The sequence below is a fragment of the Homalodisca vitripennis genome, chromosome 2 (assembly GCF_021130785.1).
Source record: "Homalodisca vitripennis isolate AUS2020 chromosome 2, UT_GWSS_2.1, whole genome shotgun sequence".
In the NCBI taxonomy this organism is placed as follows: domain Eukaryota; kingdom Metazoa; phylum Arthropoda; class Insecta; order Hemiptera; family Cicadellidae; genus Homalodisca; species Homalodisca vitripennis.
The window spans coordinates 190,546,810-190,564,481 of NC_060208.1; the positions used below are offsets into that span (position 1 = coordinate 190,546,810).

General features: G+C 33.6%; 1 protein-coding gene across 1 annotated transcript; it reads left to right on the forward strand.

Annotated features, from left to right (window-relative positions):
- Positions 1-4,648: 4,648 nt before the first annotated feature.
- On the forward strand, positions 4,649-13,177 carry LOC124355227 (probable protein BRICK1-B). The gene is made up of 3 exons (XM_046806268.1): positions 4,649-5,011; positions 8,939-9,021; positions 11,124-13,177. The coding sequence occupies exons 1-3, from the start codon at positions 4,879-4,881 to the stop codon at positions 11,148-11,150; spliced, it is 243 nt and encodes an 80-aa protein (XP_046662224.1). The 5' UTR covers positions 4,649-4,878; the 3' UTR covers positions 11,151-13,177.
- The last annotated feature ends 4,495 nt before the right edge of the window (positions 13,178-17,672 follow it).

The following is a 17,672-nucleotide window of genomic DNA, read 5'->3' on the forward strand; positions in this document are numbered from 1 at the left end:
TCGTTGTGAAGTTAAAAGCTCAGATTGAAATTTATGAGGTGAAAACTGTTTACGGTAATGGAGCTATGAATCGTACAAGTGGTGTCACGAGTTTAAAAACTGGCCGTACTTCCGTGCATGACGATCAGGGGAGCGGAAGACCTTCAATTGTGACTGACGAACTGTGGAAAAAATCGAGAATGCGGTACGTGAGATCGCAGATTGACGTTAGGTGAACTTTCTGCGATGTTCCCGCAAATCTCCAGATCCTGATACACGATCATCACAGAAACTCTCGGATATCGAAAATTGTCTGCGAGGTGGGTCCCAAAACAGATGACAACAGCACAAATTGAATCGAGTGCAGAGCTCCAAAGAGTTTACGGAAAGCTACGAACTCGAAGACGATCAGTTTCTCTACTCTTTTGTTACTGGAGACGAAACTTAAGTTGCCCACTACACGCCTGAAACTAAGAGACAATCCAAACAGTTTTCACCTCAAATTTCAACCGGAGCTTTTCCCTTCACAACGAGGTAGCGATTGACGGCGCGAATTTCGCACTTGGCGGGAGATACGATCGACATTTTTCGCGAGATATGCTACTGCGTCAAGCGTTTTCAACACACTACCATCGGATTGGTCTCGTTTTGAAGGGGAGGATTCAGGCTACGCGGCAGTGTTGCCAACATGTCGAAAAAGTATTCCATACAGCTGTGAGAGTACCAGTACACTTACTTTCTGGACGTGCCTCGTATATTGCTGCAGTGCAAAACACCTGTCAAGCAGCATAAGAGATTATTAATTCATCAATTCGAAGAAGTTCTGAAAAGGAAACCACAACCTAACACTTGATGAATTAATCACTAACTTCTTGTTTTTGGTGAGGACAGCCCGTGAAAGCGTTTCATCTTCGATCTAATCAGCTGCTGCACAACCAGGATGTTCCTAGTCTGCGGGTCTCCTTGGAGCCCTGTGACATGTATTGCAGAAATGTGTTTTAGAAATGAACCGTGTTACAAGTAAAGGTGCTTATAATCACAAAAGTGCTTCTGGCTATTTTTGAACCTCTCACTTTTAGAATTAATTAACGTTTAATGACCGGCCATTTTCCTGACCTACTGACACAGTCTGGGACGCTGTCTTTGCAGTCCCTGGAATAAGCATATCCCTGGGCTCCGTTGTTAGGCCTGAAGGTTGCTTATTTATTTATTTACGACAACCCATTTTGACCAAATATAGTAAAAAGTTACAAAGGCTAATATAGATAAGCTGCAACACAATACAGTAATATTAACAGAGTAGTATGATAATAGATACAAAACAACCTAACTAAGATGAATTAATACATGTAAAATGCAAAAGACCAAATGAATTAGCAAACAATAAGAGGTAACAATAATAAACTATGAAAAATAACATGATGACTAACAGACAACAAGGCGATAAAATATGAAAGAGCTAACAATGATCAACTATGAATAAAGAAACAAAACCTAGAATATCAACAAACGAAAGAGAGAAAAAAAACAACTTTTAACCATTATAATAGATAACAATGATAAATAATTTATGAACAATGAAATATAAATAAATAACAAATGAACAATTTGGTACTAATGAACAGTGCAAGCAAGCAGAAATAGATATGAATCAATAAATATAACAGCGATTAAGGACAAAATAATTAATTGAATTGAACACGGTCAATGTGCTGAATTAGCACTCCCCCCCCAATTTCAAGGGGGTACTTATTCAATGCATGAACGTGGTCAAAGAGCTGAATTAACACCCCTCAGTTTAAATATTTTCCAGTTATTTAATAAAGACTAATGCATTGCTGTTCCAATAGAGCGACCAAAGTGCTTTAACACCAATGTTATAAGGTACTACCGATTTCGGATATTTTCCATCGTTAATGTTGCAAAAATAAAACACTGCATTTCGAGGGTTAGAATATTTCTCAGTAATAAAAGTTAAACAAATATCTGATATTTCATACAAATACTATGACAAAGAGATTAAACTCTTGTAACAACTGTGTATTCTATTTATAGAATAAGATGTATTTAAAAGAAATATGTATTGTACTTACTAATTAGAAAATATATTTTAAACATTTTCAATTACCTAAAACCATGATATCTCTCTCTCTATTTCCTATTTTCATTTCAGTGTTTAGTTATGATTAATTTATATTTTATAAGGGGATTTAAAATATTAATTTTTATCTGTAAAGATAATTCTGATAACTAGTAAAACTAGTTAATTTGCACGATAGCATTTAGCTGCATGTATGTTTTCAATATTGGAAAGTATGAAAAAAATAAAAATGTAACATTGGGTGGATAGGAAAGTAAAGTAATCCAACTGATAGTTTGCAAACAACTTTAAAACTGTATAATTATATGTATTTTAAAAGGCTGTATATATTTGATTTCAAAGGCCGATTAAACTAACATTTTTAGTTCATGTGTGATTTTAGATAAAGTTCGGTAATGTAAAGGGAGAACAGCGTCTTGTGTTCATGAAGTTGCTGTCATAGAGATAAAAATTGCTGGAGAGGAGTTGTTTCTTTGAAAATTCAATTTTTGAAATGTCTACTATTCCACTACTACTACTATTTCTACTATTTCACTGTTGATAAGTGCAATACAAAATACTTTCGTATTAACAACTGCTTCCACAAATAGTAATAATGTGCAATAACAGCAAATTCCTTTATGTTAGCTATAATCTGTGTTAATAGGCAAACCTACTTAGATGAAAAGATCCGTAAATCATATAACCAAAGACATTAGAAAAAACTTCTATTTTGTAATCAGGGCGTTGTTCGAGTAATTTATTGAATATTTGCAGCAGAATAACATGAATAGTATACTTAGCTTAAACATTGTTGTTAGCTATACAATTCTGTATCACATAGTCACATTAACATAAAAACCATTTTAATTAATACGGTATCAGTGAGCCAATGCGCCAACTACAGTTCCAGCAGAAACGTTCACTCATCACTTCATACGCTACTACAGGCTAAACTAAACTTCCAATCAAAATTATGGTTGCCTGTAAAGTCGGTTTTACGGGCGAAGATTTTACGTGACAACGTCTTTTTCTCGGTAGAATATTTATTGATATGAATATTATTAAATTGCACAATAGGAACAAGGAATTGAATGAAAATAAGAATTGCACAAATTTTAACTATAGAAATATATTTTGTTTACTAAAACATTGTACATAATTTGAAATTAATTAAAATTTGTTATTGTAATGGTAAAGTTGAATAACACATTTACTAAAATTGGAATTTGAAATTCTTGCTAAACACAGTTAAATTCTAACTTCGCGCGTGGTGATTGGTCGGTTTAGTTCGTTTGTTTGGTCGCACTGTTATGACAGGTTAGAGGTTATAATTTGTTATTTTAAATGTTTGACTAGCAATACGCGCTGTTTCTTCTCAATCGACTGAATTACGATTGATTGCAGAGTGATTTAAACTAATAATTTACTTAACACTATCAACATTTGTCAATAGTATGACATAACCTATAAACTCAGTTTCTCAACTTTTGTGTCAATCTAACAATTAATCAATCATAGTTTACGATAATGAAATATCAGTGTACAATTATTTACCTTTATTGTTGTAGTTGTTGTAAATGACGAATCTAAGCACTCCACATTTTCACGAATAAACATAGTTATCTGCTTTATCCCGTGCGGCGGACCCACGTTATCTGCTTTATCCCGTGCGGATCCCGTGCGGCGGACTCACTGGACGGGCATCGTAACGTTACCGGGCGTTACACTTTTTCATGAGTGACTCCGAGCCGCAACCTAATTTAAGACGTTGTCACGTCAAAAAATGATAAATTACAAAAAAAATATTCATCTATTTTCACACAACTTTCTCGCTGACAAATTTTGTCTAACCAAAAAATAAAAAAAATCCTCGCTTACTACTTTTTTCTTGTCATTGTAAACGCTATGTAAAATGTAAACAATAATCAAAATTATTTCGAAATTTTTTTAATATTTAAAAATGTAACCAATAGATTGCCAATATTAAGAGCTTTAATTTGACGCATCTTACAGAATTGTACGACATTGGCTTCACTTTTAAAACGCGAGAGGAAGCCGTAAAGGTCACTGATTTTCGCAGTCTGTTTTCATACTCCGCCGGGACAGTTTTAACACAGCGAGACTGACTTTTTCATGCAGGTTAGTAGTCCGCGGCCAAGTCTACGGTTAAAAAACACAGCGAGACTGACTTTTTCATGCAGGTTAGTATCATTAGCATGTCGGTGACGCGAACCGAGGATTTTAACCTCTACCAAAACGCTCAACGCGCCTAAAGAAGTTTTCACTTCAAAAATTGTGCAACAACACACAACAGTTTATTTCCATAACCCAGATTTGCAATGTTATGTCTCGTAGTATAAATTAGCCAGGGATCCATCCTCTCCTATACTTTGAAATTGACTCATAACGTAAAACATATTTGTATTTTAGCAAAAAAATATCGACCCAAATTTGAATACATAAAATAATCTAATTTATATTGTTTTATAGATATAACCATAGTGAGAAGCCAAAAAATTACACAGTAGAGGCCTGTGAAACAGCATAGTAAAAAGCAAAGCCTTTACCTTTGTAAACTGAAAAAGATACATATTAGAAAAAAATATGATGTTGAGAAACTAACATGAAGTAAATGATTCTATAAATTTATTATTTAAGGTTAGGATAATTTGTTTGTTTTGAGGTGGTATGTGTATTGTCGGAATGTACGTCTCAAGTCTGTAGTGCCATAATTATAAGCTATTAACTATCTTATTATTTGAAGGGACAAGAAAGTTTAATTTTCATTAACAAACTGTCAGATTATAATAAAAATTATGTCAATGACAGCAATACCGAGAGAAAGGGAAGCGGTGCAGAAGCAAATCCAACAGGATTGGGCGAATCGCGAATATATAGAAGTAATTACAGGAAGCATAAAGAAGATTACAGATTTTTTGAATTCATTTGGTAAGTGTTGATTTAATTTTATGAACATAAACTTATTTTTCTGAAAATCAGATATTTTCTAAGCCTATTTCCTGAGATGTTATTTGCCTACAAGGATAATGTTTACTTTAGCCATGTTACCTAAAACAATCTAAAACCTCTTTTAATGATTTCTTAAAATAATATTGGCCAGTTTCATTTTCAGAAAAATGTTTATGCTGATAAACTGTATAGTTTATTGCATAAAAAAGACGTTTGAATTCAGGTTGGCTGCAGCATAATAAGCGGCCACCAACACAATTGAATTTTGATTATCGAAAGATACGAATCATTGATATTTGTGACCATCCAAAAGAATGAAAGCAATATGTTTGAACAAATAACGTAATAGATATTTCAAAGGACAATAGGGTAGGGTACGATAAGCGGACCTGGTTTTTTATATCGAAATTGATAACCGATAGGCTATTAGATATTACTTAATCGTAACCATCGATATAATCAATCGATACTGATTAATTATTTTGAACAATTAACTTATAACCTATATCAACAGCCAACAACAACAATATCAACAGTCAGTAGCCTAATGTAAATAAATAGACTAAGTTTTATTTATAAATGTATACATATGTTAGTTTAATTTGTATGAGGTTAAGTGGTAGAGAGGACTTTATAGTCCTAACTTCGCCTCTAATAAAGTCATTTTTCATTTCATTTCAGCCGTAAACACTTTCAAATAATACACGTAAGGTATTATTTCAATTTTAGATAAGTAACATTCTTGATTATTAAAAATGGTGGCAGTCAATTTTAGAAAACTACACGACGTTGCTTTGAAAGATAAGACACGTGTTTCGTGGCTTCAACATGTTGGACTCAAACTGAAAAACCCATTATGTGAAATTTGTGGGAAAGAAATAACTGTAACTGAGAGAGGAGCAAATATGGTCGTCTTCAGTTTTCCTAATATAATAATTTCAGTTTTCCTTTGGTTATAATAATTTGTTTGATCACTATAAATATTAAATTTATATTTTAATTTAAAACATATGATTGCTGTTGAGGACTGTAGATACTTTTATATCGTTTGATAGTCTAGGATTTGAGATGCGAATATTAGGTATCGATGATTCCATTCTTCGATATAAATAACCGGGTCCGCTTATCGTACCCTACCCGGACAATATGGTTTTGCTAGTTTTCAATATTTCCAAGGATAAACGCGACTGAATGTGAAAGAAAGAAGACAGGTACGTCGCTGTTCTTGCCGCCACTAGTCAATAACGAAACACGTGATTTTAATTTCGAATTTATTTCCAAACACGATTTTACTTTTCTTGAACTAATTTTGAGTGATAATGTTGAACTGAATTGTTTTAGGCTTTCAAAATAGTACCTATTACAGTGAAGCTATACTTTTATATGTAAAATAAAGAGTAGGGTACAATAAGCGGACCCGGTTTTTTATATCGAAATTGGCAAACGATATTACTTAATCATAACCATCGATATAATCAATCGATACTGATTAATTATTTTGAATTATTAACTTAAATAGTCTATAGACCACAGCTGTAAACACTTTAAAATAATTACACACGCAGAGAAATATTTCAATTTTACATAAGTAATTTTAATTATTAAAAATGGCAGTCAATTTTAGAAAACTGCATGACATTGCTTTGAAAGATAATAAGACATAAATAAAATATATTGTTTTTGTGGCTTCAACATGTTGGACTCGTACAGAAAACCCCATTATGTGAAATTTGTGGGAATGAAACAACTGTAACTGTGAGAGGAGCAAATATGGTCATCTTCAGTTTTCCTAATTTTTGTTATAATAATTTGATCACTGTAAATATTAAATTCATATTTAAATTTAAAACATATGATTGTTATTGAGGACTATAGATACTTTTATATCGATTGATAGTCTAGGATTTGAGATGTGAACATTAGGTATCGAATAGGTACTACATTCTTCGATATAAAAAACTGGGTCCGCTTATCAAACCGAACCCAAAATAAATGTGTTTGTTTAAGATTACATAATATAACTAAACTTTATTTAAACAACGTTTGAGCAGTGTAGTACTTATGATTATTTAAGTACTTAGTAGTACCTTACTTAGTACCAGTACCTAGTACTTGAGTACTTAGCTTAGCCATTTTGAAATGTTATTTCTGCAGATACTAATGTCATCAAAAGTACATTCATTAATCAAAAAGTAATAGTTTGATTTCAACTAAAATAGTACACACGATTTTTCATTATATTCTAATACCAAATTTAGAATGTTCAAAACAAGTCTTCTCGAGATCGTTTCTAGATATGTAGTGTTTGTCCTTACTTTTGTTGCAGTGAAACACTATTTGATTTCTACTCGTAATTCTAGTTTTCATCTTGTCAATAAAAAGCTGGACAATTTGGATTTAAAGGAGCAAGGTCATTATCTAGTAACCATGTAGAACATTGCTCAGTGTTTATAAAACCATTTTGAGGCAATATCTGCATATACATCACCATTGTTCTTGTCGTTGTCACTAGCCTTCTTCTACGTAATTGTAAACAAAACAACAACAGTGAGTGATGATTATTTATGAATATCTATGGGTCAAATGTTGCATTCGATAGTATTGGTATTTAAAATCAATAATCATAAGCCAATTGTGTTGGTGGCCGCTTATTATACTGTAGCCTTCAGATTATATTTGAACTAGTCCATAAATCTAGGAGACCAGGGGAATCGGAGTTTCTTAATAGGAAGGATAACAAACTAAAGAGGGGTAGGTATGGTATAAGAGGAGGGAATCAGGGTTGTCAACTATCACACGGAAAAAGGACAGGGGTAGAACCCATCAACCGTGTTTGCCTTTTAAGTAACTTACTATTTAACTTTTCTCACCATTTTGGCCACTGTTTCTACCCCTATAGTGAAGATTATTTTCTCTGTTATTCCACTCTTGTTTGCACAACTTATCTGGGCATCTCAGTGTTGATTTTGTTGTGTAGTTAATTACGAGTCAGATGATGTTCTTTTTCCTTAAAATTAGCTTGTGGCTAATTTTCTCCATATTGAATATAAGTAGGCGAGAAGTAAGTGTGATTGGTGCACTTAGCAACAGGAATTATAATTATTTGTTTAGTCTTACCTACTTCAAATATGGTGGCCATAGTTGGCCGTTATCTTCCTGCTGTGTAGTATATGGTTAGTTAAGTAATATTGTTAGCTCTCAAGCATTATTGGCAGATTTTTGAAATGTTAATCACGAGGGATGTTTTTTGTTTGTCTCCAGGAGGCATTACTTTTAATTTACTTTTTAAGCATTTCCTTTTTGGAAAATTACAACTAATGTGAAGTGGCTTAAGTAAATATTTATTGGATAGGAATATTAATTAAATAAACATATTTTACAACAAATATTTCCTCTGTACATATGTACTCTACTATTTAAGTATTACACACTATTTGAAATGTTGAATATAAAAACAAAAGTTAGCTGGATGGAAACAACAATGGACAAATACGGGAAGTAAAAAACATAGATCATGTCAAACCTTATTACAAAACTTTTTAATAACATAGATCTAAGTTAAAACATGCCAGTTTAATAATATAATAGAGAATAATAATACAAAGAATATGCATATAATTTGGTTAAAAATCTGAAACCTATCAGAACATGTTTGTGCTCTATAGATAGCTTAGGCAGCCATATTTAAAGCTTTTATTATCAGTTGCCATCAAGCCTAAATTAGGAATTCCTAACTGTATTTGGTAGTCTCTAACGATTATTGGAGTTCCCAAACGTATCTTAACCACATAGCACCATGAGACTAAACTCCTTTGAATAGTATTTGATAAGGCCATTATTTAATTTTTTTTAAACAATAGCTATTAGATTAAGTAAATTCCCTGTCATGAATATTATGATTTGCAGATATGTCTTGTCGTTCACGACTGGCTGTGCTAAATGAGAAGCTGACAACATTGGAGAGGAAGATAGAGTATCTAGAAGCCAGGGTGAGTGGGTAGTACCAGCAGTGTACTTTTTCATATAAATAGATTACTGTTCTATTTAGATAAATATATTCATGATGGATATTATCAGTTACGCTTCTCTTGAACAATTATCTGATCACTGAATCAGTAAAGTCTAATCAACTTGAATAGCCTTTTTGGAGAAACTGATTTTGTGACATCGAAATACACAAGTACAATATTATTGTTATTGGATTGGTGACTAAAAATATGTAAACACCCATATTTAAGTACATACTATATTCAGTCTTAACTGATGGGGATAAGATGGTTGACGGAAATTTCTTATGCTGTCTTATTTGGTATTTTAGGGCTATTAAAGACTTTTCCACCAAGAGCCACAGTTGAAAGTTATGTAGGTATTTTTCAGACAATGTCATTGGAAAAATGGGAGCTGTTTGAGGTATGGTATCTTAAAAATGAATATAGTAAGAAAAAGTATGCAGTATGGTCAAAATTAAGCATGTTTGGTGAAAATAGGATGAAGAAATAGTTTTTAAAGACATATCGCCTAACCATAGCTAATCAACAGCTTGTGCGGTTGACAAGCGCATGCAACTAACTTTCAGTGAAAATTTCCAAGATGGAAATTGAGTCCACATCCATATAGCATTATTGTTTTTCTCTGAGAGTTTCATTGTGACTGAGGGATAAGTATGTTTGCATTATGCCTCTTTCTATATTAGTGATTAAATATTACTCCATAAATTCCTATCTATCAATGTATAAACTAAGAGTATGGGTCTGGTTGGTGTGGTGGGTGTTCACTCAATTTTTTAAAGTATTTTGCCCTGGTCGGTGAAAATTAGGTACCCTCTTTTAGAATTCAAGAGGCATTCTTATTTTTGACAGAGTACTCAAACTCATGTGAGCAGCACATGTTAGTTCCTCATGTGATTAATTGCCCAATATAGGTAAACTCTTAATATTTTAGTTTCACCACTGACCTCATTAAATGATTTTGGTGATTTCCCACCCAATTTTCTGTCTATTTCGTCATTTATTTTATAATCCTTTTCAGGCTCATAGAACTCAGAAAATCTTTTTTCAAAGTTTAAACCTAGAGTACCCACATTGGGCCCCTCTCGGCTTCAGGAATTCCAAGGAACTGTACTGGTTTCAATATTTCTTCATCTCTTCACCAGAAATTCCTAATTTTGATGATACATACTTTAAAACTGGATAATGTTTCTTACTAGAGTTTTCTTCAAGATACCATACCTCAAACAGTGATACCTGGCTCTCATTTTTCCAGTGACATTGTCTGAAAAGTAACCACATAACTTTCAGAGGTGTCTGTTGGCGTAAAAATCCTTGATAGTCTTAAAACACGAACTAAGGCAGCATTTATAAATATACATTGTTCAACTATCATCAACCCCATCAGTTAAGAATTAATACAACCGATTGTCTTTAAATAAAATGAACATTTTCTTTGATAAGTCATTAATGGAATATGTTACACAAAAATATATTGATATAAATATAAAACTATAATAGTCCGTACTTAAATACTTACCTTGAAATATACTTATGACACATAAGAACGATAACTAAATTGTTTTCGCAAAGATAAAATAACTTGAGCTACAGGCAAAAGTAATAATAATCCAATCATACCTATACGAATCTCAATATTGTTTAAACAGACAGATGCAACCTTTAACTTCCAGTCTTTATCTTTGTTGTTTTTACTAATTATCAGGGTGATCGTTTCTTGATATATTCAATAAAAGTTTTACAGAGTTTTTCTACCAAGATTGGAGTTTGAACCACTTTGTGGTAGTGCAACGATTTTTACCTCTTGTTGTCCGTGGCTATAGCGGTCTTATTCTCCGTCAATAAAAAATGTACTATCAAACTAAATACTGGAATCCAGATCATCCAAAGAGAGCAAATTAAAATACAAAGTAAATTGCTTTACATAACATTCTTAACAAAGAGTGGAAAATGTAAACTTCAAACTGTTTGATCTAATCATTATTTTTGTCTTCCTAAAATAATGTTATAGTGCTATTAATACTAATTATTTTGAAAACTTATACAAATATCTATAAAAGAAGTGTTTAAAAATTGTTTTGAAGGTGACGAAGGGAGAAACGCTGACATGATCTTGGAAACAACCTGAAGAGATGCCACTCAGCTAAATATGTCACTGGAGCCAACAGTGTAAATATATCAGGCTGATCATCATTAACCTAAGTCAAATTAATGGTAACTTATCTTTATCTGTGTATATATTGTAATCCAGTTAATACAAAATCCTGTATTTATTTTAGTTGTATTTGTTATTACCAAAACACTTGTAACTCCCATGTTTCTTGAGATCTGCTTTGTGTTTAATTTGTAATGATTACAAAGTACAAAATGCTACAATCTATATCCAAAGATTATTTTTATTTCATATTGTATTACTTTAATCAATTATAAATGTACTAATTTTTTTATATAAGACAATAAAATATATTACTAATTCTTATAGTAATTTTTTACTCTTTGAAACAATACAGTTTGTAGCTGTACCATCTTGCAAAATTGCTATTGCCAGTAGTTTTAGAACAATTAAAGAAATACACAAACAAGGGAATACACTAAAGCTTCTTTCGCACACTGATTGAGGCTAATGAGTACACATGCTAAGTGAGTGTCAGACAATTAGTGCATGCTCAGAGTTTAGTGGAGTCAGTCAGTGGTGTTGTCTGGAGAATATGCAAAACGTTTTGGGGAAACGCTTTCACATACTTGTGTTTTCTAACGACAGATTTAAGTGCACAGCAAACTCTATAAAGCTTGACTATCTTGGTTAACAAGATGTTAAATTTTCATTCCTGCTTTAAAGTAAGATGCTGCAACTGCTATGGTATTGATAAAAGCATAAAAGTATAGTGGTAGAGGAAATATAATATGAAAGGATGTTTAATGTCAACTGGCAACCTTACAATATTTTAAAATATTTTCTAGTATATATTATGATATTATTTACTGATTGAAAAATGTATTGATTCTGGTGCTTTATACTGACAGAAGATAAAGGAATTGTGATTGAACATTGGCAATGAATTGTCAAGGAGATTGTTTTTAATTAAGTAGGTTTAGTGTTTTTGTTGTATAATATCGGGATAATAAAGATCACTGCGAAATCTATTCTTCAAAATTCTCTTCCATGACAGTGTATCTGTTAATTCAACCTTCTCTGCAACACTAACTGACTTCAGCATGACATGATGGAAGAGGAACTGTAGAGGATATTGCCAATTTAAAAGAGGTGACGAAACTTATAAATAAACAATGACAAAAACCAAGGAGAAAGTTAACCCTGGGTAGGCTCTAAGTGAGTTACCAGGAATATTCTGTTGTTCTTCATTAATGCTGTAATAGTTATTTAGTGCTCTAAGGGTTAAACTGCTTTCAGAAAAAGATTTACCATGATTGAATACAACATTCCCAATCAAAGCTACTGACAATTGGACTTGAAAAGAATTTTTCAAAGTGGAAGAAATTCTCTCTGTCGATGGTCTGTTAAGCGCAGCTATTCCAGAAACTATTGGGCACCCATTTGTGTCTTTGGTTACATTTAAAGAAAGAACATACAGCAGACATGATGCTGTATTATTATGGATATTTGTTATAGTCATGTACAGGTAGCAAAATATAATTTAGGACATTTTTGCCATCCTTATGTGTTACAAAAACTATGTGTTTGTATGTAGTTGTAACATATAACAAAGACACATGTCTAAACTCCCATGTTATTCTTTAAAACCACCCATCATCAGTAAGAAACTTTGAACAAAGAATATTTAGAAATTTGCTAAAACTAGCTTTTATAACATTTAATAGGTTTTGTAATTATAATAATTGTAAAATGTCTGTAACTACCCTGATCAAAGTATATTGCAACTGTGTTATATTTGATTTATTATAACTAATATTTAATTTTTCTGTTTAGATCTGATAAAATAAAACCGGTACTTTCTTCAAGCAAATTACCAGACCTACAATAATTTGTAATACAGTAGTAACCACCTGTATGTAAATTTTAGCTAGTCTGTTTAGGGTGTGTGTGTATACAATTGTTATTTTATTTATTGCATTTTATAAATTTATATTAAATATTGGATGTTGTATAACAAACTCATAATTTTGTTTGATGTCTATTATTTTTTCATCTGTACCTAATAATTTTGAGCTTTTGCACCTCTACTGATATCTTGAACATTTTATAGCAATAGAGGTTTAGTTTCACCTTATTAAACAGCCTAAATATATGTTATTAGTACAAACACAGATAACAATAGAGTCAACCCAAAAAGTTAAGAAGGAACGTTATTATTTTGTGATTCCTGAGTATTTTTGGATGCTGAATCCATATTTTAAGGTTTACATAAAAATATAACTGCTGTAAAACAATAATTGTTTTAGTAATTTTGTTAATCGTCTGTCCACTAAGTGTGGTCCATACAGATCTCTCGCTCAGCTCAAGTGAAATTGCAAGTGGTTGTCCTCTCAGCCCGGCGGGCCATGGCTAGTGACTGGCTGTGTTCTGTATCACTACTCAGTGATTGTGTAACCACTATTCAGTGATTGTGTAACAGTTACGTCATTCTGACAAGTGTGGTCCATACAGATCTCTCGCTCAGCTCAAGTGAAATTGCAAGTGGTTGTCCTCTCAGCCCGGCGGGCCATGGCTAGTGACTGGCTGTGTTCTGTATCACTACTCAGTGATTGTGTAACCACTATTCAGTGATTGTGTAACAGTTACGTCATTCTGACAAGTGTGGTCCATACAGATCTCTCGCTCAGCTCAAGTGAAATTGCAAGTGGTTGTCCTCTCAGCCCGGCGGGCCATGGCTAGTGACTGGCTGTGTTCTGTATCACTACTCAGTGATTGTGTAACCACTATTCAGTGATTGTGTAACAGTTACGTCATTCTGACAAGTGTGGTCCATACAGATCTCTCGCTCAGCTCAAGTGAAATTGCAAGTGGTTGTCCTCTCAGCCCGGCGGGCCATGGCTAGTGACTGGCTGTGTTCTGTATCACTACTCAGTGATTGTGTAACCACTATTCAGTGATTGTGTAACAGTTACGTCATTCTGACAAGTGTGGTCCATACAGATCTCTCGCTCAGCTCAAGTGAAATTGCAAGTGGTTGTCCTCTCAGCCCGGCGGGCCATGGCTAGTGACTGGCTGTGTTCTGTATCACTACTCAGTGATTGTGTAACCACTATTCAGTGATTGTGTAACAGTTACGTCATTCTGACAAGTGTGGTCCATACAGATCTCTCGCTCAGCTCAAGTGAAATTGCAAGTGGTTGTCCTCTCAGCCCGGCGGGCCATGGCTAGTGACTGGCTGTGTTCTGTATCACTACTCAGTGATTGTGTAACCACTATTCAGTGATTGTGTAACAGTTACGTCATTCTGACAAGTGTGGTCCATACAGATCTCTCGCTCAGCTCAAGTGAAATTGCAAGTGGTTGTCCTCTCAGCCCGGCGGGCCATGGCTAGTGACTGGCTGTGTTCTGTATCACTACTCAGTGATTGTGTAACCACTATTCAGTGATTGTGTAACAGTTACGTCATTCTGACAAGTGTGGTCCATACAGATCTCTCGCTCAGCTCAAGTGAAATTGCAAGTGGTTGTCCTCTCAGCCCGGCGGGCCATGGCTAGTGACTGGCTGTGTTCTGTATCACTACTCAGTGATTGTGTAACCACTATTCAGTGATTGTGTAACAGTTACGTCATTCTGACAAGTGTGGTCCATACAGATCTCTCGCTCAGCTCAAGTGAAATTGCAAGTGGTTGTCCTCTCAGCCCGGCGGGCCATGGCTAGTGACTGGCTGTGTTCTGTATCACTACTCAGTGATTGTGTAACCACTATTCAGTGATTGTGTAACAGTTACGTCATTCTGACAAGTGTGGTCCATACAGATCTCTCGCTCAGCTCAAGTGAAATTGCAAGTGGTTGTCCTCTCAGCCCGGCGGGCCATGGCTAGTGACTGGCTGTGTTCTGTATCACTACTCAGTGATTGTGTAACCACTATTCAGTGATTGTGTAACAGTTACGTCATTCTGACAAGTGTGGTCCATACAGATCTCTCGCTCAGCTCAAGTGAAATTGCAAGTGGTTGTCCTCTCAGCCCGGCGGGCCATGGCTAGTGACTGGCTGTGTTCTGTATCACTACTCAGTGATTGTGTAACCACTATTCAGTGATTGTGTAACAGTTACGTCATTCTGACAAGTGTGGTCCATACAGATCTCTCGCTCAGCTCAAGTGAAATTGCAAGTGGTTGTCCTCTCAGCCCGGCGGGCCATGGCTAGTGACTGGCTGTGTTCTGTATCACTACTCAGTGATTGTGTAACCTCTATTCAGTGATCGTGTAACAGTTACGTCATTCTGACTTGGATTTATATGGCAGTATTTGAATTTCGCCCCTTTAAATGACTGGGATTTAAATTAAATTCTCAAACATTACAAAGTTTAAGCGTAAAGGGTATTTTATTAGTTATTTATTATTTTCTTGTAAACATATGAAGTAGTATGTAATTTAAGTTATGGTTTTTGCCTAATTTCAAAGTATTTTTATTTATAAAATAAAAATACAATTAATCTCCAGTAGGTCTCTAATATCAAAACAATATGAACTGATTTCCATATTTTGAAGTTTGGCTCCACCAAATGCACTAGTATTATAATAAATTTTGTAGGATACGATATAGCAGCCACAGTAGTACCTACTGAAACTGGTATAATAAAACAATGATGTTTACTATGGTATGTGCTACAAGTAAAGAAATATTAATTTATTTCCTTATTTGGCAGAGAGATGCAGCACTTTCCAGCCACAACTAGGTAACATTGAATTACGTAACCGTACTATACAGTGGACCACATGTAGTGGTCTGATGAGCTGGTCGGGAAAACAGTGAAGCCAGTAAGGGGGCTGGGTGAGCTGACACACTGTTTAATAAATCTCTGAATACCTATGGCCACACATAGTGGCCTGACAAGCTGAACGGGAAAACAGTGAAGCCAGTAAGGGGGCTCGGTGAGCTGACACACTGTTTAATAAATCTCTGATCTGACACAGACAATACCTATGGCCACACATAGTGGCCTGACAAGCTGAACGGGAAAATAGTGAAAAATAGTGAAACCAGTAAGGGGGCTCGGTGGACTGACACACTGTTTAATAAATCTCTGATCTGACACAGAAAATACCTATGGCCACACATAGTGGCCTGACAAGCTGAATGGGAAAATAGTGAAGGCGATTAAGAGTGGCTCACCGAGCTGACATACTTTCAAGTACTTCTCCTATCTGACACAGTATATGGTTCAGATATAGGATTCAAAGATATAAGAAATATTTTTATAAAGAATTCTAATTTAATTTAATTTAATTTTTAATTTATCCTTCAGTTATGAAATTAACTTCAATCTTGTTTAAAATAATATTGAATATAATATATGTATGTATCGTGAGTGTGACTATTTGCTCTACTCTGTTACTTTTACATAATTATTATAGTAACAAACCAACTTTATGCTAATTGTGTAAATAAGTACGAGAGACTTTCAGAAATTCATTAAGCAGTTTAATTTTGTAGGATTTACTCAATTTGTTAAGCAAGGATTAAAATCTTGTTATGTATATGACATTTTCAAGAAGTTTACAAGTGAATATCATAGACAAAACGGGGAACATATGTTTGTATTGTTTTTCATTCGGGTTGTTTTATTTTGCTGAATATCATAAAAATATTGATCTTTCAGCTGGTTTCAGTTATGGTATTTACAAAGTGGTTGTATTGTCCTTCCGAGATGTATTTGTGGGTTAGTTACATCAGTAAAATGTATTTTTCTCTAAAACTGTTTGATATTGTGATACATTATCTCTTAGCTGTAATGAGTTGTATGGGACAGTGAGATCGATTATTGGATGAACAATTTTGTTTTTGTTTTCAGACAGTAATAAATAAATAATTGAAGCATACAAAAATAATTAAACAGCAAAATTATTATATTAAATTTATTGTGAGGTCCATTATGATTATTTGGTAAAAAAATCATGAAGTCTGACCAAAATTTGCTAATATATTGAGGTTTTATTGAACCTTTGTGTATTTATCTACATTTGGTCACAGCAAAAAGATTAAGGTGAGAATTCATACCAGATAGGGCAAAAACTTATTTTTGTTATATATTTTGGTCCATATTGAATTCCGAATTACAAATGTAAGTCCATAGAATTTTATTATATTTGTAAAGTTTATAATTTATTCTACAGAAGCAAAAATGGTGACAAATAACTTTTTTATCAGCATTTCATTAGGAATTTTAAAATAATAATATAGCAATATTTCAACTATGTATTTAGTCATTTTGTGATTTCATATACATTCCATCATATTAGCTTATCATAGTTAAAACTAAAAAAGCCCACCAATAGACTGAAGTTTCATTTTTAATTTTATTTTCCCCTGTGATCTGTAGGATGAATTTGAAAAAAAAGATAAAATGTAACAAAAACTAATTTATTGAGACTTTTATACAAAACCAAGCTTTTATATTAAGGGGAGGCGGTACCCCAGAAAAATATTTTTTTCACATTTTTTTTTTATTTTTTTA

Excerpts from the sequence above, each read along its gene's own strand:
- LOC124355227 (XM_046806268.1), top strand. The coding sequence starts at position 4,879 with ATGTCAATGACAGCAATACCGAGAGAAAGGGAAGCGGTGCAGAAGCAA. Across the intron at positions 5,012-8,938 it reads AGATTTTTTGAATTCATTTG|ATATGTCTTGTCGTTCACGA; the intron begins GTAAGTGTTGAT and ends TATGATTTGCAG. Across the intron at positions 9,022-11,123 it reads TAGAGTATCTAGAAGCCAGG|GTGACGAAGGGAGAAACGCT; the intron begins GTGAGTGGGTAG and ends ATTGTTTTGAAG.